Below are 24,669 nucleotides of genomic sequence, written 5' to 3'. Positions count from 1 at the left end.
CCAGTGGAGCTAGTGCAAGTCTCTCTACCTGGGCAGGAAGGATCGCTTCTAGCAGCAATGTAGACATACCTTACATATGCCCCCAATCCTGCAACTGGGTCTGTGGCAGCAGACCCAGAGGCCCTGCGCAGAACCTCAGTGACTTCAATGGGGTTCTGTACACACGGATCATCTTGCGATGTTATTATTAAACTGCAATTCTTAAAATGCTTCCAAAAGGAGTGTTTTCAGAGTACATTTCTTTAATAAAAATATTAAGACTTTTAGAAAAAGAAACACTCTGGACTTAAACCTGTTCTCCTATCGATGGTGTTTTTGCCATTGACAACAAAAGGAGCAGAACTGCATCACTGAAAAGTGCTTATATAGACACACATTAAATACAGGAGACTATACATACTGAAGCACTTGAATAAATAGTCTGATCTACATAACATTCCAACACATTGCCAAAATAATGCTGCTAAAGTGAAGAGGCTTTATTACTGTTATTATAGATTTTGGCTGCAGTTATTAAAAATATATTTACCTGAAAGGAAGGAACTCCAAGTATATAATTTTACAAACAAATAATTTAAAATACTGCAATAAGCAACAGAAACTATTGCTTTTTTTGTTTATACATTTTTGGCATAAAACATTGCCATACCATTACAGAGTTATAAAATATATTTTTATAGTACCTTACAAATCCAGAAACTGGTTACCACTTCTACCACATACATATGGTATTGGTACTAACAAACATGCACAGCATTCTGTAATTTAACACTGCAAAGGAATACAGAGTACAGAGCAGGCCCATACATTAAAAATAACATGTTGCCATTTCATGTTACAAGTAAAAAAAAAATTTTTTTTTTTTTTTACAATTACTGCACTTTTTCCTGAAATACATTTTAATAACCATGTACCCATTAAGTCCAAATTTTACTAGTGCATAAGCACATCCAACCATCTGTCACTGAACTTATTCAGAAAGAGCGAACAACTAGGAAGTTAAGTCACAGGAAAGGAATAACTAATGACTAGCAAACATGCCCTGAGCAGGTCCCTCAAAAATAAGTGCTAAAACCTTATTTACTATGAAGACAGTAAATTTCACATCATTAACTACAGTAGTAAACACATTCAGTATAATCTAGTTAATGGATATACTTTCAAATTTATAAGCATGTTAGAATAAAAAGTGCTGAGTTCCCTAGAAAATAAGAAATTATTTAGAACTATTTGCCCACTCTTCTATTCAGCCATTTACAGCAAACACCTTTATGCTTTCTAAAACAAATATGGAAGCGATTATAAATGTTAAACCACAGGGGTCTCAATTTAATTGATTTCCATATGATTTTGAATTACATTTTTCAGACTGCATCGGATTAGAACTTATTTTCATCAGATGTATCAAGGATAAAGCAGTTTTTTTAAAAAGAGTGTATTGTATCTTTCCCATGTTCTTTGATTCTTAGGATTTGAGCTGTACAAGTAACATATGATGTGAGAAAAAATGGTTTGTAGGATAATGTGGTGCCCAAGAGAGACTGATCACAGAGAGAGAGGTCTAAATTACACTGCAATGTTATATTTAGTTAGATGTTAGTAGCTAAGCACCCTCATTTTGCAGCACATCCATCACAAAGTAGTGATACATTATCACAAACTAATGGGGAGATAGGGCACTAGTTTTCATGGTTCAAAAGGGGGAGAGAAGGGATTTTGAGCATCTTATTAGGTTCACAAAGAGGCACAGTGAACTTGTCAATCTGCATCCTGCACAAAATCTTCTCCATGCACACTCTCCTGACCCAACTGCTCTTCTCAAATTGTACCATTATACATAAGAAGAGGATGAGTTAGTATGTGGGCAGAGTGAGGTGGCTATTAATGGGCCTTGTTGGACCATTCTTGACCCTCGACCGTCCAGCATTCAGCACCTAGATTGGGCAAAATAGTTACTTCTGTGCAGCTGCATTAGCAACGGGAGATACGTACTAGGACAGTCACCACTATTACCTAAACTGGGGACTACGCTTGTCACATCCTCAGGATTGTATCTTTGCCTTCTGCATTGTCACAACTCTACACCCACTTCCAATCCCTAATTTTTGACCTAAGAGATCTGACATTGGTTTAAACAGTGCCATAGTACCACCACTACTATTCTCTCAAAACATAAATCTTACCTCACTGGGCTTTGTGCTAGGATTACGCTTTGCCTTTGAGTAATTACTTTTACACCATTAGACAAATAAAATTATTAATTTTGTTCTGAAGATGGAATTTTATTTTTAATACTTCACTCATTAAACACTGTATTTTGAAACAGTTCTGCAACTATTTACTCACCAGAGGCAAGTCATCCTTTTCTGGCTGTCAAGTAAAATATCCTTACTGTCATCATCATAATAAGGACAAATTAATACATTTTGCTGGGCGGGTAAGTTTTCATTACAATTTATCAAGGTTGTTGTACACTAAAATTAAGGTGACTAACATTCACTTTACCCACGATATTCTTTTAATGTATTTGTTAGAGTACAGTGGCAGGTTCTGAGTTAGTAAATGATATCATAGGTCAAAGTGTATAATCCACAAATTGCTTTCCATTTATTTAATGGGGAAAGCTACTGGTAGATTGCTGATTTCCTAGTGTAAACCAGATAAACTTAGCAGTTGTCAATGAAATTCAAAATTATATTTTCCATACTTCTGACAAACATGCACAATAAAGTTGTGTTTTTCACTTGAACAGAAAGAAGTCTAGTCCATTAAATTTTACTATAATTTATTATTCATTTTCCAGTGGAAAAAAAAGTCACCATCATTTCCTTTGTAAGGAGAATAAAGGATTTTTGTAGCTTCTAAATGGCAATATTGTCAAGTTTTATCAAGTTTTGAATAAGAGATGCTACTGAATTTAAAAAAAAATCAGTGTAAAATGGTTTTAGAACTCATTAAAAAAGCAAAATTTTTGTGTTTTCATTTCCCCCCCAAATTAAAGTTAAAGTTAGTATGTTGCACACACAAAACAAGGCTGTAACCATGTGATCAGTCTTTTAGAGGCAAACCAGCATTTCCTCTAGCCACGTTTATAAATGTATGCATGCTATAATGTAAGTTTACATGCAGCTTAAAAAAAATAAAATGCCCCAAACCCCATTGCATGGATCACTACCAGCACAACCCTCAGTCTCAATAGAAAAAAAGTTTCACAAAATAATTTAGTTAAGCAGATATAAATACACTTTATTTTAAAAGAAACAAGACTCGTTTTCCATTTAAATCTATTATACCTCATTTGACTTATCTTATTGGATCATCCATCAAACTATACTGCAGATGTAAACTTTCCATGTATTGTACAGATATATGCAACTGTACATTATTAGAATTACCCTAGAATAATAATTCAAGCAGGATTATATCTAGGTAACATGAAATATAAATTAATATTATACAAACAGCTAGTACATAGGATCCCTTAGAACCTTAAGAGTCTGATCCTGAGAAGAACTGAGCAAGCCTAACCCTCAGTGGCTTCAGTGGGGAATTGCAAGTACTCAGCAACCTTCAGGATAAGTTTGTTAATTACCAGAAATATCGACACTGTTTTGCTCCTAGACATATGCACATTTATTGCTGCATTTCTTGTTTACTGGGTAGTAGTTTTTATGTATTCTGTGTCAAAGGGTTTCCATGTATTGAGGCAGGATTAGGTTCAGGGTGGTGGGGAGGTGAGCTGTAACTCCAGTTTCAGAAACAAAGAGAAGCATACCTGCAGAACTTGTAAAATAAACTACTACACTTGCGCATGTGTACCCAGTAGAAAGTTTGTCAAGTTACGCACTGGTATGCCCCTTCATATGATATTAGAATAAAATACTACGGTATAAATCAAATTCCCACCTGTCTATGTATGCATATAACTCCTAGTTACATTATTAAGAGTTAAACATATCTATTTAATAGAAAATAGATCCCTAAATGGGAAGGACGCTTTAATCTATACATGAGCTGATCAAACTCCCCTTAATACTGGGCAGAAGCAAGTTACTGTACTAAGCACACAAAAAAGTCCGAAACATTTAAGACTAAACAAGTTCAGTAACCTATAAATTTTATGGTGACAGGTTTCAGTGGTAGCCATGTTAGTCTGTATCAGCAAAAAAAACCCAAAGAGTCCTTGTGGCACCTTGTCCTTGTGCCCAAATAAATTTGTTAGTCTCTAAGGTGCCACAAGGACTCCTTGTTTTTTTGGTAAGTTTTATGGTTTGTTTAGATTTTGAAATAACTGGTGAATAACTAACTACTTACATTTATGAATACACAATCATTTTCAATAATTTCAACATGAATTGCCCTTTAAACCTGAACCAACCAAATCCAAGTGTTAAAAATCATGTATGCAAGTTCTGGCAGGTGCTTTTACAGACTATGGGCTTATGCACACAGAGACTTAGTGCATGGCAAGCCAGGGTGTGAATGGAAAGCACATATTTGAAACAGCAGAAGTCAAGTGCACTATGGAACTTTTAGTGAACGGCAGCAGGGTCCACATGGCAACTTAACACACAGCAGATTTACACCCTGGTCTACACTACAGAGTTAGATTGATGCAAGACAGCTGTACATTGACCTAACTCTGTAAGTGTCTACACTAAAATGTTACTCCCATAGATGTAACTTGCACGCTACTTGCAAGAGGCATAGTCCTTAGGTTGATGTAGTTATGTCGACGCAGTGTCAGTGTAGACACTGTGTTGCTTATATCGACTGTTGCTGCCTTTCAGAAGCTGTCCCACAATGCCCCACACTGACAGTTTAATCAGCGCAAGTTCTCTTGGCGAGGCTGCAGGCTGCCGACACAAGGAGCATAGTGTGGACATGCAAAAGCGATTTAATTATTGAGGTGGCTGTACGTCGACATAACTTAGGTCAACATAATTCTGTAGTGCAGATATATCTTAAGTCTCTGTATAGGCAAGTCCTAAGGCCCTGATCTTTCAATGCAATGCAGATGCATGCAGGTGGACCCCTGCATCCACTTGAATCCCCACTGATTTCAAGGGGGCTCCACATTGCAGGATTGTGGCTTGGGCTGAATTATTCTTTAACCACTTCCAAAATAGGGGGACAAATTTTGATGTTCTTCCATAGCATATCCGTAGACTAAAGCTAGATATTAAAATGCTTCGTTGAGGCAAAAACATCCTTATAAATAGTGGTCTACTGTCACAGCATGAAACAATTGGAATTTTTACAAAAATTGAAACAAGGAGTTTTCCTTTGCTTAAGGTGTATTATGTACAACACGATTATAATATTTACTTTTACCACCTTCCTACAGGAAAATTATGACATACCATAATATTTTACATATAATGGCATTTATTAGTTAAATGCTGAAGTGCCCATGTAGGAATTGCTTTATTGGTGAAGTTACAAAACAAACATTATGGAGCCCAGGAGTGCTATTAGGCACAAAGACATTAGTTTTTCTGTAGCATGACACTTTGTGGGAAATTAATCTCTCATTGCATTTCATCTTTATGAGACCTGACCAAAATGCTCAATCTTAGGTGCTTATAATTAGGCAGTTAAATCTGTATTTAAGCACCTAAAATTTTGACTGTCTTTTCAGAGATAATTCTCAGGTTCTTAGCACTTCTGTAAAAAAATCAGGCCATTTTTATTTTAGGTGTCTAAATATGGATGGATGGTCATTATTGCATGTGCAAGTAGTGTCACAATGACAGAATATATTTCTGCAACTATAAACTTTTTGGATTCACATCCCAACAATCCTGAGCCCAACAACTGAAAATTCAGAACCAGATTTCTTTTCTTTTTTATACAGTAGATGGGAGAAGCAAAACCTGTCACCAGAGGGACACACTGGAGAGAGACTGAAAGAGATCTAAAGCACAGCTCACCCTGCAACTGTGACAAGGACTGTACATATTAAGATTTTGTACAGTTTAATCATGAGTTACACTTCCGCTTAATTTAAAATTATGCTTCACAAAATGGAACATTTTGATACCCAGTTCAGAAAGTCTCAGCCAAAAATGCTCATTAAAAGATTAAAACCTTTGTACCTAATTTTGCCCTTGGATATCATGCCTGACTTCCACTGACTTCAAACACTGGCAGGCCTGGGCCCTTAAAAATAATTTGCAGAATATTGAAAAAGACAATCAATATTGCAGTCTTTTCCTGTAAATCTTAAAACACCAACATTCTAATCCAATTTTTTAAATAATAGATGAACAAAATGATATCAGAAATGAATGGCATTCCTTTCTAGACCGCAATCTAGCTGAAAAAGGGAATGTATAGAATTTAATCCTATATGGTTGTTTCAAATTAGCATATACATATTTTTAAACCATTTTGGATTGTGCCCTATAAACTGAGTTAAAATTAAAAAAAAAAAAAAATCAACCCCTGAAAAGCTTAATCTGATGCTTTCAAATCCAGCCTGGTCCCATGATCTTCCTTACATTACACTAGATGTGAATATCATCCAAAATGAAAGAACAATGAATTATTTGTTTCATTCAGTATGAAACATAACTAGTTTTAAATTTGGACTCATGATTGTATCTCATCTTTGTTCTTTATGGTGGATTCCACTGGAGGTTTATCCTGACCTAGGTTGTCTTGCACGTCTGCTGATACATTATTTGAACAGTTCTCACTGTCACATGGCTCTGTCTCTATAACTGTCGGATTTCCACAATCTTGGCTCAGATTTTCGCCATCTTTTCCTTTATCTTTTTTGGAATGAGAAATGTTCTCCTTTTTGTCTGACGAATTGAGTGCTTCCTCTGATTTGGAATTTTGACTTTCAGTATCACTGTTCTTTTCACTGTTGTTCTGCTTAGCAGCTTCACAGTTGGTTTCTGTTCCACACTGGTCGTTTTTTTCTCCATTTCTTGTGAGTTCTACCTTTTTTTCTTCAGCTGTTTTGCTACTTGAGCTACCAGTTATGGATGTATTCTTGGAATCTCTCCATTTCTTATGTTTAGAAATGTAACTATTGTGAGAAGAAACTGGGGATGTTGGCTTTTTACCTGTTTTGTTTCCCTCCAACTTCTGTTTTCTTGGTGGCCCCCAGATGAAATGCTCTGAAGGTGTATAATGTTGTTGGGCAAATCGCAGGAGCTGTCTCCTTTCTCTTCGGTCTCTAATGGTATATACAAAATATTCCAAAGCACTTTGCTTAATGTTGGGAATTGTGTCTTCCACAAGAGCTTCATGGAGAATAAATTTTACAAGCGGAGATTTGAAACTCTCATATCCAAGCTCACCAAGACTTTTCAGAATGCGAGTGATTCTTAAGTAGTTGTGTTGGGACCTGCAAGAAAAGATGCACTGAACTTATATAAGACTAACAGGGACAAGAAATACTTAAAAATAAATTCTACTGAAGTGAGAGATAGAGTATAGTCTAGTGGTTATAGGACTAGAGCCAGAAGTCTTGGTTTCCATTATCTGGTTTGCCATTGTGTCACCCTGGACATGTCATTTAATCTTTCTGTGCTTTATTTTCACCATCTGTAAAATGCAGATACTACTACTTAATAGTACCTTCCTCATAGGACAGTTGGGAGTGATAACTAATGTTTGTAAAATGCTGGGAGACTCCTGAATGAAGAGCTGTAAGTATGGAATCTGATCACTACTATCTGTTTATTTTAGCAATACATTGAATTAAAACTGTTTGGCTAGCTAGCACTGGAACACCTGAATTGAGCTTGTAAAATATGCAGTGACTGAGACCTTGGCTCTTGTGCTGCCCGACTTATTTAGGGCCTGATTCTAAGTCTACTAAGGTCAATGAGATGACTCAGATAAGTTACTGGATAAATAAAGTACTTGATGATTTTTTTCAAAAAAAGGTAATTATTTGACCAGATTTATTTATAAGCAACCCTAACCTAAGAAAGCAGTGTGCACCCATAATGTCAGGAGAAAATATTGCAAGAAAACACACTTCAATTTCAAGCTCAGTGGTATTAGAAAAGTAGTATCAAACTTAAAAAAAAAATTGAGAGATAAATGTTGGCCAAATTCAACTCAGATTTATCTCCCAGATAATCCCTGTGAAGGAAATGGGATTACACAGGGTGAGAGTCAGGTCAAAATTTGGTCCAGTGTACGTTAAAACTATTCAGGTAGTGTTATAGTTGAGATAAAGCATTTAATTTTTAGGGGAGGATGGAAGCCTGCGCTTTTTCAGCCCTATTAAAAGTGTGGAGAATTTGCTCTTCCTTGTAAAAGTAAAGAAAAGTGAATACTTAGATAATCCAATATTTGTTAATAGGCTAGAAGCATCATTTTGGGAATAGTTGAGAAATGTGTATAGTAGCGTGTTAGACAAACTAATATGGAGTTGTGTTCTTATTAAATAGTACTTGAAACAGGGGTGAAAGTAAGTTAAAGGACTTACCGGTATGCCAGAGTGCTGAGCAGGGGCGTGGCCTCAACCGGAAGAGGCGTGGCCTTTAAATCACCCCTGGAGCTACCAACTGCAGAGGCGTCCGGGAGCCCCAGGGCTCAGGGGCGATTTAAAGGGCCCGGGGCTCTGGCCGCCGCTACCGCAGAGGAGCTCTGGGCCCTTTAAATAGTTGACAGAGCCCTGTTGCTGCTCCGGCAGCCAGGCTCAGGTGGCGATTTAAAGGGCCCGGGGTTCCGGCGGCGGGGATCCCTGGGCCATTTAAATCGCCGCCCAAGTCCCCCTGCCAGAGCCCCGGGGTAGCAGCAGCAGGGCTTGGGCGGCACTTTAAAGGGCCGGGGCTCCCCGCAGCGGCAGGAGCTCCCAGCCCTTTAAAGCACTGCCGGAGCTCCCCTGCTGGAGCCCCAGGGTAGTGGCAGCAGGGCTCAGGCGGCGCTTTAAAGGGCTGGGGCTCCCCACAGCAGCAGGAGCCCCCGGCCCTTTAAAGCATCACCGGAGCCCTGCCGCCGCTACCCCGGGGCTCCGGAAGTGGGGCTTGAGCAGCGATTTAAAGGGCCCTGGGCTCCAGCCGCTGCAGGGAGCCCCAGGCCCTTTAAATCGCCAGCCTGGGAAAGCTGGTCTGGTATGGTGTACTGGCTTTTGCCAGTATGCTGTACCGTACCGGCTTACTTTCACCTCTGACTTGAAAGTACTACAGTCAGTGAATTCATGGCTGTTGGTTAGATTGACAGTAGGTAAGGAGCATAGTCACAAGAATGTGTGGAAGAGGTACACACATACAGACACAAAACAATCATTGATTCTTGCTTTTTGTCTCTCCCACTTTCCTGGCATTCTTTTGAAAATATGTCCTGCTTTTCTCTAGAAAACAAAGGATAAAAATTCTAAGGCAATTACACTGGCATCTAATGCATGCCATTACTTACTCATTCAAATGTTGAAATCTTTCTTGCCAATTAGCAGCTCGAGCTACATTTCCTGTTTTATCAATTAGTTTTATTCCAAAAAACTCCAACATCATTTTATAAGCCAACAGGAATCTTCTAATTGCTTCTTTTGTTTTCTTGAATTCCTAATAAAACAAGAAGTTCATCTAAAATCCTAAATGGCTCTACAACAAATACTTTTGCATTGTACACAACAACCTGATACAAACAGTCATACTTCAATATTAATCTGACAGTTGACAGTAAACTCAATTTACATTACCTCTATTTCATATGTAGTTAATTCTTTAGCATAGAAATTCAAACCTTGTTCTCTAAGTGGAAAAAGCCTGTTTAAAAAAAAAATAGTTTCAGTTTATGGTGAACAAAATAACACTTTTAATCATTTCAATGCTTTAAAATAAAAATAGCTAATAAGTAACCAACCACTGTATATAAGTGTGATTATGTTCCAATTTTTCATAGTCTCCCTTCCATTTATTCAGGACTTCTTCAATGTAAACTCCTGTATAAACAAATTCAGGAAATTATTAGGTAGCAATCAAAAATATCTTTCAAATATATTACAAATGTTTTAGGCCTATATTGTGCTTTGTGCTAAAGACATGCCATTAAATTAAAGAAGAGGATAATTAGCATTGTCCATACACAGATGTTAATTAATATAGACCAGCTATTCACCTCGTGTAAATTGGCATAGCTCCATTGATTTCAATAGACGCAGATTTATACCAGCTGAGGATATGGCACTATAACCTGTGTAAAGTATATTGACCATTGTTTACTCAATGGAGTAGATTTCTTATCACATCTAAAACAAGCTATTTACTCTGATGATATTCAGAGTGAAATCTGTAGTCACTACATTAACGCAACTCTGCATATATGAGATCCTAGCCTAGTAGCATATGTCATGAATACTGCAAGGAAGTCATTGATTCAAGAATCTCTCCGGTTGCCAGGTGCATTAGGATCTGGGAATTTGTTTCAATTAATGGTGCCTGAAACTCCTGATGCCACTAGTGCTGCCAAGAATTTAAATGTAGTTTCTCAAGTCACACTGGAAAAATCCACAACACTCCAGGAGAATTTCCACTTTTATTAGTCTCATCACATTAATGCATTTGGGTCCTACTGGCAAGCACAAACAGAAACCAACAGTAGGGGACCAAACCAAAATGGAATGTATGAATTATTATTAATCATTCATACCGTGCAGCACCTCAGAACGAGCTCCAGTCACACATTAGCACCCCTTTGTGCTAGGTGCTGAACAAAACACAGGACAAACCAATGACCCTCTGCCCAAAGCCTTACATTCTAATTATATAGTGGGATTTTCAAAAGCACTCTTTGCTAACTCTTCTCTGGTTGAAATGAACGGCAGTTTTATCACTGAAATATTGCCAACCCCCAAATTCAAAAACCATGAGAAAAACTAAAAAACAAACATGAGATTTAAGAAAAAAGATTCTCTCATGTCACAGTGCTGCCAACTCTCCCAAATTTATAGGGCACGCTGATTTTGGCCCCCACTGCAGGGTCTCTACATGGCTACTTGATGGTGCAAAGCTTCCAGCTTCTCCCCAAACCAAAGTTCTAATTCATTATTTCTGTGTCTGCCTGCCCCAGTCCACATCTGCCCATCTCCCAGCCCAGCAACAAATTAAATACAAACACTGTGCCTACATCAGCTTTGCTCCCCACAGCCTCCCTTATCTGCTCTGGCAGTTCCAAGGGTTCTTCATCCATCTCCTAGGACCTTCTTCCTTTCCCCCCAGTCCTGGGAAGGAGAAAAGCTCTAGAGGCTCTTCACCCCCACTGTCTCTGCCCAGGCCTGCATGGAGGGGATGCAGAGAGCAGACTGACCCATTTTTCACAAAAGGGCAGCGGGAAGGAGGGAGCAGAGCTGCCTTGAGCTGCTAGGATCTTTCTGCTCACTACCTCCTCCCTGTGATGGAATGCACCCCTATATTCACACCCTACACATTGTTGTAATAATCTTTGTACAAAGCATGACTTGTGAGATATCATCTGAAAACTCAACTTGCTGATCAGAAATATCATGGTAAAATGTGTATAGCAGCATTAGATGTTAAAAGTACATGTTCAAAACTCACAACGCATCAAACTGGTCAAACAAGCCTGTCTTGAACAGTGTGTATTTGTTTTAATTTGCATTTAAGTAATAAACAGAGTCATTAAATAGAAAGCGGAAGGGAGAAAACCTGCATGTGAGCATACATAGGTGAAAAACACCTCAAGAGTCTCCTCTCCTCCTGTCCATCTCACTCTTCGTATTTGAGAAGACAAAAGAAGCAGCTGTTGGATTCTTGGGGAGAGGTCCTGGAAGCATGTAGTGAGAAATTTTGCTTAAATCTAATATAGTTTGGTAAGTGTTTTATCTTTATTTTTGTAACTATTTCTGACTGTTTTTCCTATGCTTATTCTCAATTAAAATTTCTCTCTTTATCGTTAATAAACTTGTTTTATTGTTTTATCTAATCCAGTGTGTTTAAGAAGTGTCTGTAACTCCATTTAAGGTAGCAAGTTGTATATTATTCCCTTAAAGGAATAACAGACTCAATATATTTGGACTGTCCAGAAGAGGGCTGAGCAGTACAAGACATCCAGATTTCTCTCTAGAAATGTAACTGGGAATGTGTTGGTGTCACCCTGCGGTATAACCAAGGCTGATGAGAGCCAGGGTGTGACTAATAGGCTGCAATTACAGAAACACATCTGGGAGTGACCTGCATGCTGGCAAGCTGTTTGTAAGAGGTCCAAGTTGGGAGCTACAACAGTAAGGCACTGCAAGGCACCACATGTTGCAGGGCAAGGGTGATACAGCCCCCCGCACTGGTCTGGATTGCCAGGGTGTGACTGGTATGTCACACTCCCCTCCTGTGAGAATGGCATCACTCCCCTATCCAAAACCACCTCTGACTCCTGAGGGGAGAGCTAAGCCTGCCTCCTGCAGTCCTGGTTGGATGCTCTTCCACAGGACATGGGGCAGTGAGAAAGGTAGCCAGCGAAAGGGGTTTTTCTCATGAGTAGGGCTAGAAATCACCAGGAACGCCTCACATTATTACCATGCTGGCTTTAGTACCAGCCAAAATGATGTTATTCACAGTGATTCAAGAGATTGGCAGCACTGCCACCAAATTCCAGGGGAGCAGGGAAAGGCCTATTCTGAGTGACTCTGGAAAAAAGAAAACACACCCTAAATCTATAGCCTTTAGCACCAAACTATGGCTACCTCAGAGCCAGTGTTGTGGTAAGCAGGTGGAGGCAGGGAGCTCCGTTCCCACTATGCTCGCGAGCAGTTGGCCCCATAGAGTGGGTGCTTGCACTCCCTATGGACAGCACCCAAAATTATATGGAGTCACGCTGGATTGGGAGATCCTTCCTATTCTCTCTTTGGAACACTTCCTTGCCAAAGATCAGAACCAGTACTTTATCCTCATCCCCCTTGATCTGTCAGCCCCCTTTGGCATAGTCCTCCATGCTTTTCTTATTGAAATCTTGTCTTCCCTTGGCTTCCATGATCCTGGTTCTCTTCCTATCTCTCTAATCACTCCTCCAGCATGCCCGGCAGAGGATCCACCTCATTCCTCCTCCAATTTCCTGTGGAGGTGCCACAGAGCTCTGTACTTGGTCCCCACATCTCTTCTTGCTATACATTTTATCTCTAGGTAATCTCATCCACAATCATAAATTCAATTACCATTTCTATGCTGACAACTCACAGATCTACCTCTTGATTCCAGACCTGTCACCTTCTGTCTCTCATTTATACTTATATCACTGGCTCTCTAGGGCAGGAACTGTCTGTTTGTTCTTTGTCTGTACGGAACCTAGCACAATAGGATAATGGTCCATGACTAGGGCTCCTAGGTGCTACAGTAATACAAATATTAATAATTACCATGCATAAGCAAGCATCCAGAGGGTTGTGCTGGAAAAGCACCTTCTTAACCATTTTTAAAGGTGTAACAAGTGCTGCTGGTGACTCTTCTTACCCCAGGACCACTGGAGGCATTGAGCCTGCTCCTGGCCTTCTCAGGTATAATGCGTCCAGTGCTGGTGCTTGCAAGAAGCACTTCCTCCAGCCCTACTGCATCATCACTCTGTTTGTAACAGTCATAACGCAGCCCTTAAACTATTCTTAATGGAATATCTTATTTCTATGTTAAGGATATCACTGCAGCTTGATGTGCAGTTCGTAACATAAGCAACTGCCATTGGTGTTCGTGAAAGGTGCGGTTAGTGCCCTATGACTGCATTGGGAATGCATTGCTTAGAATTTCCAGTCATGACTGACATTTTCCACTGTAGAACAGAGAGTAATTTAATAAATAATTTCTGTGTTATACATCCACCTTTAAGAAATGGTGTATACTGCAGTGTTCTCAGTATATTAGCATTACACTACAGGAAAAGTCAATTAAAAAAGGCACTGTGTGGACATTTTTGTGACATAAGTATTACACAAACCTAGTCCTTAGTACTTAGTAATTATCAGTTCAGTTTTATGTTATTATTTCATATTTTTTTGTTACTACTAATGTCAGATTACTCACCATCAGGTTTAAAGGGAATTTTATTCTTATAAAATCGGAGATTGCACAAGTCATTTTGATACCGGAGATCTTTAAAGTTCTGCTGAAAAGAAACAAACAAAGCATTATTAGCCTGCAATAAAACTATCAACAGTGGAAGTATGCTGGCATTCAGCTCTTTTAAAAAGATTTTAGAACCAAAAAGGTAGGCCTTTAAAAATATTAAGTCATTGGGACTATTCACGTGCTTAAAATTAAGCATGTGCATAAGAGTTTGCATGATCGGGGCCTTAGACTGTAAGCTCCTCAGGCATGAAGAAGTTTTATAGATTTGGGAGGAAACAATGGCACATCGGGTCCAGTCGTCTCCTTCTGGCATTTTCTTTTGGCTATTACATCAGAAATTCTACTCTTTTCATTGTCTCATACTTAATAGGGAAAGATAAAGCCTCTTTTAATGAGTTCTGTTGGTTATTGTTCTTTATTTAAAGAGTGTTTTTAAACCACAAAATGCCCTTACTGGATATTGGTGTCGATACTTGTACAAGTCTCTTGCTGCATAAAAGCTCCTCTTTGGTTTCGTTGTCAGCTCAGTTGCATCATCACTCTGAAACATTTAAAGAGTAGTTAACATCCACCTACAGCCAAACTGAACACTGATTTGTATTATTATGGCGTTAGACATTTTAAAATAATTATTTTGCTGAATGGGCTTCAACAATTCTGAATACATAGATCTACAATTGCATAAATTTACTTAAGCTTTCATCAAACAATATAAATATGTGACAGGAAGGATATTTTTAACACAACAACTTTACTTTAACATATGAACAAAAGCAGGGCTAGTACACATGGTAGATGCTTTAATAAATTCTATAATTTCTTGAATTTGGACCAGTAGGTCGGCCAGTGATTTATTTACTGAATGTAAAACTTATCTAGAAATTATTTAAAAAGCGCAAACGCTTATCATGACAAAATAAGAAGTGGCTGAACATGAAAGTGAAGCATAACTATACCTTTATGTTAGTGAAATCAGACTATTCATAAATCTGTGTCATATCTTACCATGAAAGCATACCTATAGCTACCGCTGCATCCTGTGGAAGAAAACTGTTGAATGGCAAACAAGAATATTTGTAGCACTGTCAAACTATTTTATATAATTCAATAAACTAGTGTTTAGAACTGTCAAGGCTGATTCCCCACTCTGGCACTTCGAATGCTGAAGGTGGGGGCCCACAAGGATTTTAAAAATTAATACTGGCCACTCCAGGCTTGTATTAAACTCCAAAGGTTACAGCTTTTCTCTGACCTTGGCTTGGTAAATGTGGCCACCACTCAAATGCAAACCCCTTTTGGACCCAGGAAAGAGCACTTGGGAATTCCTCCCTAGGGGGTACCCTCAAGCTCTTTCACACACACACCCTTCCAGGGAAGAGCTAAGAAAGAAAACAAAGGAAATCAGCTGTTGCCACCAGCTAATTAAACAACATGTGCACAAACCTCTTAGGGCACCAAAAATTCAATCCTGTTCTTAAAAAAGGTAAATTTTATTAAAAATAAAAAGAAAGAAAATACATCTGGCACTTAGGCTTTTGCTACATTTTAAAAGAGCAATTCCAAAAATTAAGCACCCAAAATAACTTTCTTGGGGGTTCAGCTTAAAGGTTACAAGCAAACAAAAGCATCTGGGGTTAGAACAGAGCCTTACAGAAAATAAAAGAAATAAACCTAATTAGAATCATAGAATCATAGAATATCAGAGTTGGAAGGGACCTCAAGAGGTCATCTAGTCCAACCCCCTGCTCAAAGCAGGACCAATTCCCAGCTAAATCATCCCAGCCAGGGCTTTGTCAAGCCGGGCCTTAAAAACCTCCAAGGAAGGAGACTCCACCACCTCCCTAGGTAACGCATTCCAGTGTTTCACCACCCTCCTAGTGAAATAGTTTTTCCTGATATCCAACCTGGACCTCCCCCACTGCAACTTGAGACCATTGCTCCTTGTTCTGTCATCTGCCACCACTGAGAACAGCCGAGCTCCATCCTCTTTGGAACCCCCCTTCAGGTAGTTGAAGGCTGCTATCAAATCCCCCCTCATTCTTCTCTTCTGGAGACTAAACAATCCCAGTTCTCTCAGCCTCTCCTCATAAGTCATGTGCTCCAGACCCCTAATCATTTTTGTTGCCCTCCGCTGGACTCTTTCCAATTTTTCCACATCCTTCTTGTAGTGTGGGGACCAAAACTGGACACAGTATTCCAGATGAGGCCTCACCAATGTCGAATAAAGGGGAACGATCACGTTCCTCGATCTGCTGGCAATGCCCCTACTTATACAGCCCAAAATGCCGTTAGCCTTCTTGGCAACAAGAGCACACTGTTGACTCATATCCAGCTTCTCGTCCACTGTGACCCCTAGGTCCTTTTCAGCAGAACTGCTACCTAGCCATTCGGTCCCTAGTCTGTAGCAGTGCATGGGATTCTTCCGTCCTAAGTGCAGGACTCTGCACTTGTCCTTGTTGAACCTCATCAGGTTTTTTTCTGCCCAATCCTCTAATTTGTCTAGGTCCCTCTGTATCCGATCCCTACCCTCTAGTGTATCTACCACGCCTCCTAGTTTAGTGTCATCTGCAAACTTGCTGAGAGTGCAGTCCACACCATCCTCCAGATCATTAATAAAGATATTAAACAAAACCGGCCCCAGGACCGACCCTTGGGGCACTCCACTTGAAACCGGCTGCCAACTAGACATGGAGCCATTGATCACTACCCGTTGAGCCCGACGATCTAGCCAGCTTTCTATCCACCTTACAGTCCATTCATCCAGCCCATACTTCTTTAACTTGGTGGCAAGAATACTGTGGGAAACAGTATCAAAAGCTTTGCTAAAGTCAAGAAATAAGACATCCACTGCTTTCCCCTCATCCACAGAGCCAGTTATCTCATCATAGAAGGCAATTAGGTTAGTCAGGCACGACTTCCCCTTCGTGAATCCATGCTGACTGTTCCTGATCACTTTCCTCTCCTCTAAATGTTTCATAATTGATTCCTTGAGGACCTTCTCCATGATTTTTCCAGGGACTGAGGTGAGGCTGACTGGCCTGTAGTTCCCCGGATCCTCCTTCTTCCCTTTTTTAAAGATGGGCACTACATTAGCCTTTTTCCAGTCATCTGGGACCTCCCCCGATCGCCATGAGTTTTCAAAAATAATGGCTAATGGCTCTGCAATCTCACCCGCCAACTCCTTTAGCACCCTCGGATGCAGCGCATCCGGCCCCATGGACTTGTGCACGTCCAGTTTTTCTAAATAGTCCCGAACCACTTCTTTCTCCACAGAGGGTTGGTCACCTTCTCCCCATGCTGTACTGCCCAGTGCAGCAATCTGGGAGCTGACCTTGTGCGTGAAGACAGAGGCAAAAAAATCATTGAGTACATTAGCTTTTTCCACATCCTCGGTCACTAGGTTGCCTCCCTCATTCAGTAAGGGGCCCACACTTTCCTTGATTTTCTTCTTGTTGCTAACATACCTGAAGAAACCCTTCTTGTTACTCTTAACATCTCTTGCTAACTGCAACTCCAAGTGTGATTTGGCCTTCCTGATTTCACTCCTGCACGCCTGAGCAATATTTTTATACTCCTCCCTGGTCATTTGTCCAATCTTCCACTCCTTATAAGCCTCTTTTTTGCGTTTAAGATCAGCAAGGATTTCACTGTTTAGCCAAGCTGGTCGCCTGCCATATTTACTATTCTTTCTACACATCGGGATGGTTTGTTCCTGCAACCTCAATAAGGATTCTTTAAAATACAGCCAGCTCTCCTGGACCCCTTTGCCCTTCATGTTATTCTCCCAGGGGATCCTGCCCATCTGTTCCCTGAGGGAGTCAAAGTCTGCTTTTCTGAAGTCCAGGGTCCGTATTCTGCTGCTCTCCTTTCTTCCTTGTGTCAGGATCCTGAACTCGACCATCTCATGGTCACTGCCTCCCAGGTTCCCATCCACTTTTGCTTCCCCTACTAGTTCTTCCCTGTTTGTGAGCAGCAGGTCAAGAAAAGCTTTGCCCCTAGTTGGTTCCTCCAGCACTTGCACCAGGAAATTGTCCCCTACACTTTCCAAAAATTTCCTGGATTGCCTGTGCACCGCTGTATTGCTCTCCCAGCAGATATCAGGGTGATTAAAGTCTCCCATGAGAACCAGGGCCTGTGATCTAGCAACTTCTGCTAGTTGCCAGAAGAAAGCCTCGTCCACCTCATCCCCCTGGTCTGGTGGTCTATAGCAGACTCCAACCACGACATCACCCTTGTTGCTCACACTTCTCAACTTTATCCAGAGACTCTCAGGTTTTTCTGCAGTATCATACCGGAGCTCTGAGCAGTCATACTCCTCTCTTACATACAACGCAACTCCCCCACCTTTTCTGCCCTGCCTGTCCTTCCTGAACAGTTTATATCCATCCATGACAGTACTCCAGTCATGTGAGTTATCCCACCAAGTCTCTGTTATTCCAATCACATCATAGTTCCCTGACTGTGCCAGGACTTCCAGTTCTCCCTGCTTGTTTCCAGTTGCATCTTTCTAGACATTCCTAATCTACTTACATATTTGGGTAGTTCTAGGTATAATCTGATGATTTCCATGCCTGGCAAAAAGCTTTTTACAGCATAGTCATATCCCTGACTTACTCTGTTCCCCTCTCTCTGGAGAACAACCACAGAACACAAAGGGAAAGCTTCTTTCCACCAATTTTAAAAAGTTCTAGCCTTCCCATTGGCTCTTTTGGTTAGGTGCCCACTCCCTTTTCTATACCTGGAGGACTTTTTAACCCTTTACAGGTAAAGCAAGCAGCCACCAAGAGGGACTTTATAGCTGACTGGCTGGCTGGGTGTCCGTAAAAGGGAACTACTCCCTCCCCCCCTTCATTTATCACAAGAACATAAGTTTACGTTCCAGTGAAAAGCGTCATTAAACCCCTAAAGCAAAACTGTTCTTGGGGAAAAAAAAAAGCATTTATGAAAGCTTGTAGCAGATCCCAACTGTTTTGGAATCTATGGGCCTGATTAAGAGCCCACTGAAGTCAATGGAAAGACTCCCATTGGCTTCAGCGGCGGGTGCTGGATCAAGCTGTATACGTTTTACAAAAACCCAACCAAAAGCATCCATATATTGAGACTTGCTAATTCTGTTATGCACTTTATTTTTCACACCATTTTGTTTTCTACAATACTGTAATCAGAAATCCTGCTATTTGTTTTAAGATCCTGAAATAAAACTCTCTTACAGAAATCAATACACAAACTGTGGTGGGGAGGGGAGAAAGCACACACTCCTTTACACCTTATTTGTGGTAGTACGGACAGAGCCAGGCTTACTCCTGTGTGATTACACAGGATATCCTCCATCCACTGTACCCCAAACTCCTTGCCATTAATACATTGTTTACAAGATGCTTTGATGACAAACTGTCTTTGATGACAGACTGGCTCTGACTCCAACTAAAGATAAAACATGCTTACTTGGACAGGAAATAGCCTTTGATAATTAAATACCAGGCATTAGCTGCTCCACCATGATACATGAAGCAGAATGACAGTAAATTTTAAAAAGAACAGGAGTACTTGTGGCACCTTAGAGACTAACAAATTTATTAGAGCATAAGCTTTCGTGGGCTACTGCCCACTTCTTTGGATGATATGCATCCGAAGAAGTGGGCAATAGCCCATGAAAGCTTATGCTCTAATAAATTTGTTAGTTTCTAAGGTGCCACAAGTACTCCTGTTCTTTTTGCGGATACAGACTAACACGGCTGCTACTCTGAAACCAGTAAATTTTAAAATTCTAGTTCTTATTTCATTTACGTATACCTCAAAAATTAAACACTTCTACAAAGTTAAGAAAAAGCTGGACCTCATTGATGAAGTTCTGATGCCACTGAAATCAATAACTGTTTTGCCATTGACTTAACTGGGTCAGGATTTCATCCTATGTTCCTAAACGTAGAACTCAGTACTTGAAACTCTCGATATCAGGTCCAGTACGAAGTCACAAATCTAAGTTGTATATTACCCAATACTTATACCTATCCTCAACCCCTTCAACAGAGGGGTTCAGTTTAGAAACAAATTTAATTTTGGTGTTTCAAAATTTAAAAAATAATCTTCACTGTGGATGTCAGCAAAGACTTAGCGCAGGCTTTCTGATTGAAATTGTAAGCACATTGCAAGGGTTACCATATATACTTGATCATAAGCCGGTTCGTTTATAAGCTGACCCCCCACCGCCCAAGCTGGATAAGTAAAAATTGAAATTTTTATAACCCATTCATAAGCCAACCCTATAATTCAGGGGTCAGTAAACTTTGGCTTCCGGGCCATCAGGATAAGCTGCTGGTGGGACGAGATAGTTTGTTTACCTCGAGCGTCCGCAGGCACGGAGATAAACCTAAGTAAACAAAGTGTCCCGGCAGCCAGCTGCTTATCCTGATGGGCCAGGACAGCAACTGGTGGGGAAATTTTTTGGGGGGGGAGAAGTTGGGCGTCAGGGGAGTAACCCCCGTGACAACCCCCCACATGACCCCACCCATAGCCTGGGACCCTCACACTCTTCCCATCCCTTCCCACCTTATCTGGGGAGGGCCGGGGAGGATGTCTCTGACCTGGGTGGAGCTACTCCAGCAGGCTGGGCAGCGCGGCTGCAGCCTGCTCCGGCGGGCCAGACCGGGTGGCGCGGCTGCAACATGTTCCCACAGGTTGGGCCAGGTGGCACGGCCGCAGCGTACTTTGGCGGTGTGGACACAGCTTGCTCTGGGGGGCGGGGCCGAGTGGCACGGCTTCAGCCTGCCAGCCCCGGAGCTGCAGCTGCTTTGGAGGCTGGGGGGAGCAGCGTGGCCAGAAGCGGAGAGACTCTGGCCCTGCCTCTTCCCTTCTGTCTCTGCTCCGTGTACTGCCTCTCCTTGCCCCCTCTGTCGGGGGGAGGAGCTGTGTCCCACCTCTCCCTCTCTATACCCATTCATAAGATGACCCCCTTCTCTGGTGCTTCCCTTTTTTACTAAAAAAAATTCAGCTTATGAACGAGTATATACGGTAGTTCTCACTTTATGGCTTACAAATATTTGCTACTATAGTAAATCTGAAAAAAAAAATTGACTTATTTTGGACATCCAAGTGTAAGAATGCTTACCATAACAAGACACTTGCAAGCTGTGCAATATATTTGTGTTTGGATTGATCTTATGTTGTTAATTTTCCTAGTGCCATCTATGATACACAACATTTAATTCTAATTGTTCATCTCAGTCACTCAAACATGAGACAATCTTCCGTTTAGACTCCTAGGGCACTGGTTCTACCCTCAGTTATATGGGGTGCAGGTGCACCTCCTATTAATGTCAATGGGAGTTGCACGTGAGTAACTGAGGGTCAAACTCGGCCTTTAGGCTTTATTTACATTAGTCTTCCCCCCCCCTTTCAAATTTCCCACCACTGCTACCACCAGTTCTGCTACTCTGAGGGTAACAGTGGTAGGAATGATGCTATACATAGCAGCTAGCAGCAAGCCCTGCTCAGAATTGGTATACGTGTTATGGCAACTAAAATATTGGCAGCTGCTGATACACTGGCACCCAGGCATAGTCAATTATTTTTTGGCAAGGTCCACATTTCTTGGGTAAGATCTAGTCAAGGTTCATATTCCAGAGAAGAAAATAATAAAAAAATAACAATAATGATAATAAAATAATAATAATAAGTAAATACATAGATTTGGGGGTCCATTCAAAAACATCTGGCGGCCCGGATCTGGCCCCTGGTCCGCCTATTGATTGGGTGCCAGCAGGGATAATCTACACAAAGGCTCCCACTGTCGCTACTCTTCGTAGAACACTACAGATGATAGTAATGGTGATAATTTTAAGGGAAAGTTTCCTACTATAGATAAAATCTTAGTGTAGAAACAAACATGGAAGCCTCAGAGACATCAAGACCACATCAATATACTAGTCTTATATCTCTTAATAAGCCACTGCTGCTGAGCCTGACAGCTGCTCTACTACACTAACAATTCTCAACCTTTTCAGCAACTGTACTAGTTTAGCAGACACTGATCCCACTGTCTGGTAACGTGCTGAGCTCTGTGTTAGGGATGTTGAGCACTTTCAAATCTCACTAAAGTCACTCAGCCTGTCGTAGGTTCAGGAGCATAATACCTTGGTTATACCAACCAGTGCACATCACTTTCTATCCTTTTGTGCACAATTTGTGGACCCTGAGCTGTTCCAAACCTCAGACAGGTGCAATCATGAGAAAGCAGCAAAGCTGCCACTGCAGGTCACTCACAGATGAATGGGAAATAGGTAGCAAAGCAATGTGACCTTGCACTGAGGATCACTATTGAAAGGGGAGCATAAAACTCCAATCACGGGTGCCAGAAAGTACTAGAAGTAATACTATAATTATTGTACTTAGCATGTTTCATCTTGAAGGACTCTACAAATATTAACTAACTTTCCATCTCAAGAGAGATGGAATCTTCACAGAGAGGTGAAATCAAAAGACTTGCCCTAGGCCACACCAAGGTGTCAATATCAGAGCCAAGATTAGACCTCCTGAGTTCCTGGCTTCCAGTCCTTTGCTCTAGCCACACATTCCCCATGGTTGGTAACCAGAGCATTAGATTTCTAAGAGGATATCAAGACAATCTTGGTCTCAAACAGCCCTTGAGGCCAGTAGAAATGAGCTGTGAAGCAAACTGTGCATTAGGGGAAATACAAATACAAAAAAAAAAAAAAAAAAAAAAAATCCCCACAGCCCAACACACTTCCTCCTTTTTCAGCTTGATACAGAGCACACGTCACCAGGAGGAAAACAAGCAACCAGGCAGCAGCAGGCGGCACACACAGAAAGCAGCGAAGTACCCAAGCGGGGTCTGCCTCCCCCAGCTCGGGGGTGCCACTCAGCCCCCTTCGCCCCCCCCATTTGTGCTGCTTTATTCCAAGGCAAAGATCCAGCCCAATTTACTCTTACAACACAAGGGGGAAGGGTGCCGAGAAAGCAGAGCAAAGCCTCAGCGCCCCACGCCTGCTGCATTCATGGGACACCCATGACCGTAGAGACCTCCCACAGCCCTGGCTGGGGGCGGTGAGAAAACACCAGCCGCTCCAGGGCTGCCGGGGCACGGGGGGCTCTGTCTGGCTCCTAGCCAGCCTGCTGGAGTTGGCGGTGTCAGGGGTACCTGCTCAGGGCCGGGGGCTGCTGTTGCTTCTCGGCCCCCTTCCACCTCTTCCCCTTCCTGCTGGGTCTCCTCGGGCCGGGCGCTTGCGGCAGGGAGCGGGGCCGGCGGTTCCGGGGCCGGCTCTTCCCCACCGACCGACTCCTGCTGCTGGTCCCCGCCTGGGTCCTGCAGCTCGGGCTCGGAGTCCGTCTCCCAGGTGGAGTCGCAGTCCTCCACCGTGGCGGGCTCCTTGACGCTGACCCCGCTCAGCAGGCTGCCCATCGGGGAGGCGCGATGACAGCCCCTGAGCCGAGCGCCTTCGCCTCCTCCGGGAGGACGCGGAGAGCCGGAGGAAGGGGCCGCGGGCGGGCTAGGACTGCAGCGGCTGCTGCTGGGGCATGTCAGTGCGGGGAGGCCGCAGGCAGGGAGCCCAGGGGGGAGGAGGAGAGCGGGAGCAAGGCAAAGGCGGCAGCCGGGGCTGCCTGCGCCTCAGCCGGTCCCCAGCCTAGAGACACACACACAGGGAGGAGCTGGAGGCTTCGGGATTTCCACAGAAAGCGCTCGAGCACGCCCCTTCCCTCCCCCCGCTCCTGCTTGAATGAGACACATGAGGCAGGGTCTAGCTCAGGCTCCCTCGTGGGCTCGCCTGCACTAGCCGGTTAGCACGAGGTCGAGCTCTAGCCCTCTCCCCAACAGGTAGGGCTACACTGCAGCTGTAATTTCCAGCTAGTGGCACAGGGGGTGGCTCCGTCCAAGACATGTCCGCACTATGAGGAAATGGATTACTTCATTAGCAGTGCCACAAGCAGTGACCCTGATTTTACACTGGACAGTTTAAGGGTTCTGTGCAGGGTTGTGAGTCAGATGGACAGCAAGGAACCCATAGAGCAAGAAGACAGAAAATTGGAGCTAGAGGAACCAGTGTTTGGTGCTTCTGCGCCCAGTCTGAGCTGGGTCTTGAATCCCAGGACATGTTTGGGAATGAGATTGAAGCAACAGGAAAGGGCATCACAAATTCATAGATTATGGTCAGAAGGGATCATTGGATCATCTAGTCTGACCTCCTGTATAGCACATGCCATTAAATTTACTCATGTATTGAGTCCAATAACTTGTGTTTGGCAAAAGTATATCTTCCAGAAAGGTATCCAGCACTTCTCTTAGTATTTTGTTCCAATGGTTAATCAACCTCATTATTACAAATTTGTGCCTTATTTTTTAATTGTCTGGCTTCAGCTTCTAGCCACTGGTTCTTGTCAGAGCCGTCCCTTGGGTAGGGTGAATTGGGGTGACTGCTCTTTGGTGGCCCCGGCGGGCCTGTTAGGTTGGCCGGCACGGTCGGTCCTGGAGGAGATTAATCTGTCCTTTCTGCCCCAGGCCCCCCTGTTCCGGGCCCTGCACTTTGGGGGGCCCAGCAGGCTGGTGTGATTGGCTGGCGTGGTCGGTCCCAGAAGAGAAGACTCCGTCGCTTCCGCCCCAGGCTCCGCACCCCTCTAG

The 24,669-nt window shown here is 42.2% G+C and overlaps 1 protein-coding gene across 2 annotated transcripts; it reads right to left on the bottom strand.

Moving 5' to 3' along the window:
• On the bottom strand, positions 1-23,653 carry OGFRL1 (opioid growth factor receptor like 1). 2 transcript variants are annotated; one of them, XM_054024168.1, is made up of 7 exons: positions 23,194-23,653; positions 14,491-14,577; positions 13,992-14,073; positions 9,835-9,913; positions 9,671-9,737; positions 9,388-9,533; positions 1-7,360 (listed from the first exon to the last, which is right to left on the bottom strand). In XM_054024168.1, exons 1-7 carry the CDS (start codon positions 23,452-23,454, stop codon positions 6,595-6,597), a joined length of 1,488 nt encoding a protein of 495 aa, XP_053880143.1. In that variant the 5' UTR covers positions 23,455-23,653; the 3' UTR covers positions 1-6,594. The 2 variants fall into 2 exon arrangements, with proteins under 2 accessions (XP_053880143.1, XP_053880145.1); XM_054024170.1 differs by having other exon boundaries at positions 13,992-14,070.
• Between the last annotated feature and the right edge of the window lie 1,016 nt (positions 23,654-24,669).

This window comes from Malaclemys terrapin, chromosome 3, assembly GCF_027887155.1.
Source record: "Malaclemys terrapin pileata isolate rMalTer1 chromosome 3, rMalTer1.hap1, whole genome shotgun sequence".
Taxonomy (NCBI): domain Eukaryota; kingdom Metazoa; phylum Chordata; order Testudines; family Emydidae; genus Malaclemys; species Malaclemys terrapin.
The sequence above is the reverse complement of the archived record's forward strand: the minus strand, read 5'-3'. Positions and strand labels throughout refer to the sequence as shown.

Bases quoted from the DNA above. Each gene is read 5' to 3' on its own strand.
- OGFRL1 (XM_054024168.1), bottom strand. From the start codon at position 23,454: ATGGGCAGCCTGCTGAGCGGGGTCAGCGTCAAGGAGCCCGCCACGGTG. The intron at 9,914-13,991 runs GTGAGTAATCTG...TTGTTTATACAG, and splicing joins AATTCCCTTTAAACCTGATG to GAGTTTACATTGAAGAAGTC. The intron at 9,534-9,670 runs GTAATGTAAATT...TTGTTTTATTAG, and splicing joins TAACTACATATGAAATAGAG to GAATTCAAGAAAACAAAAGA.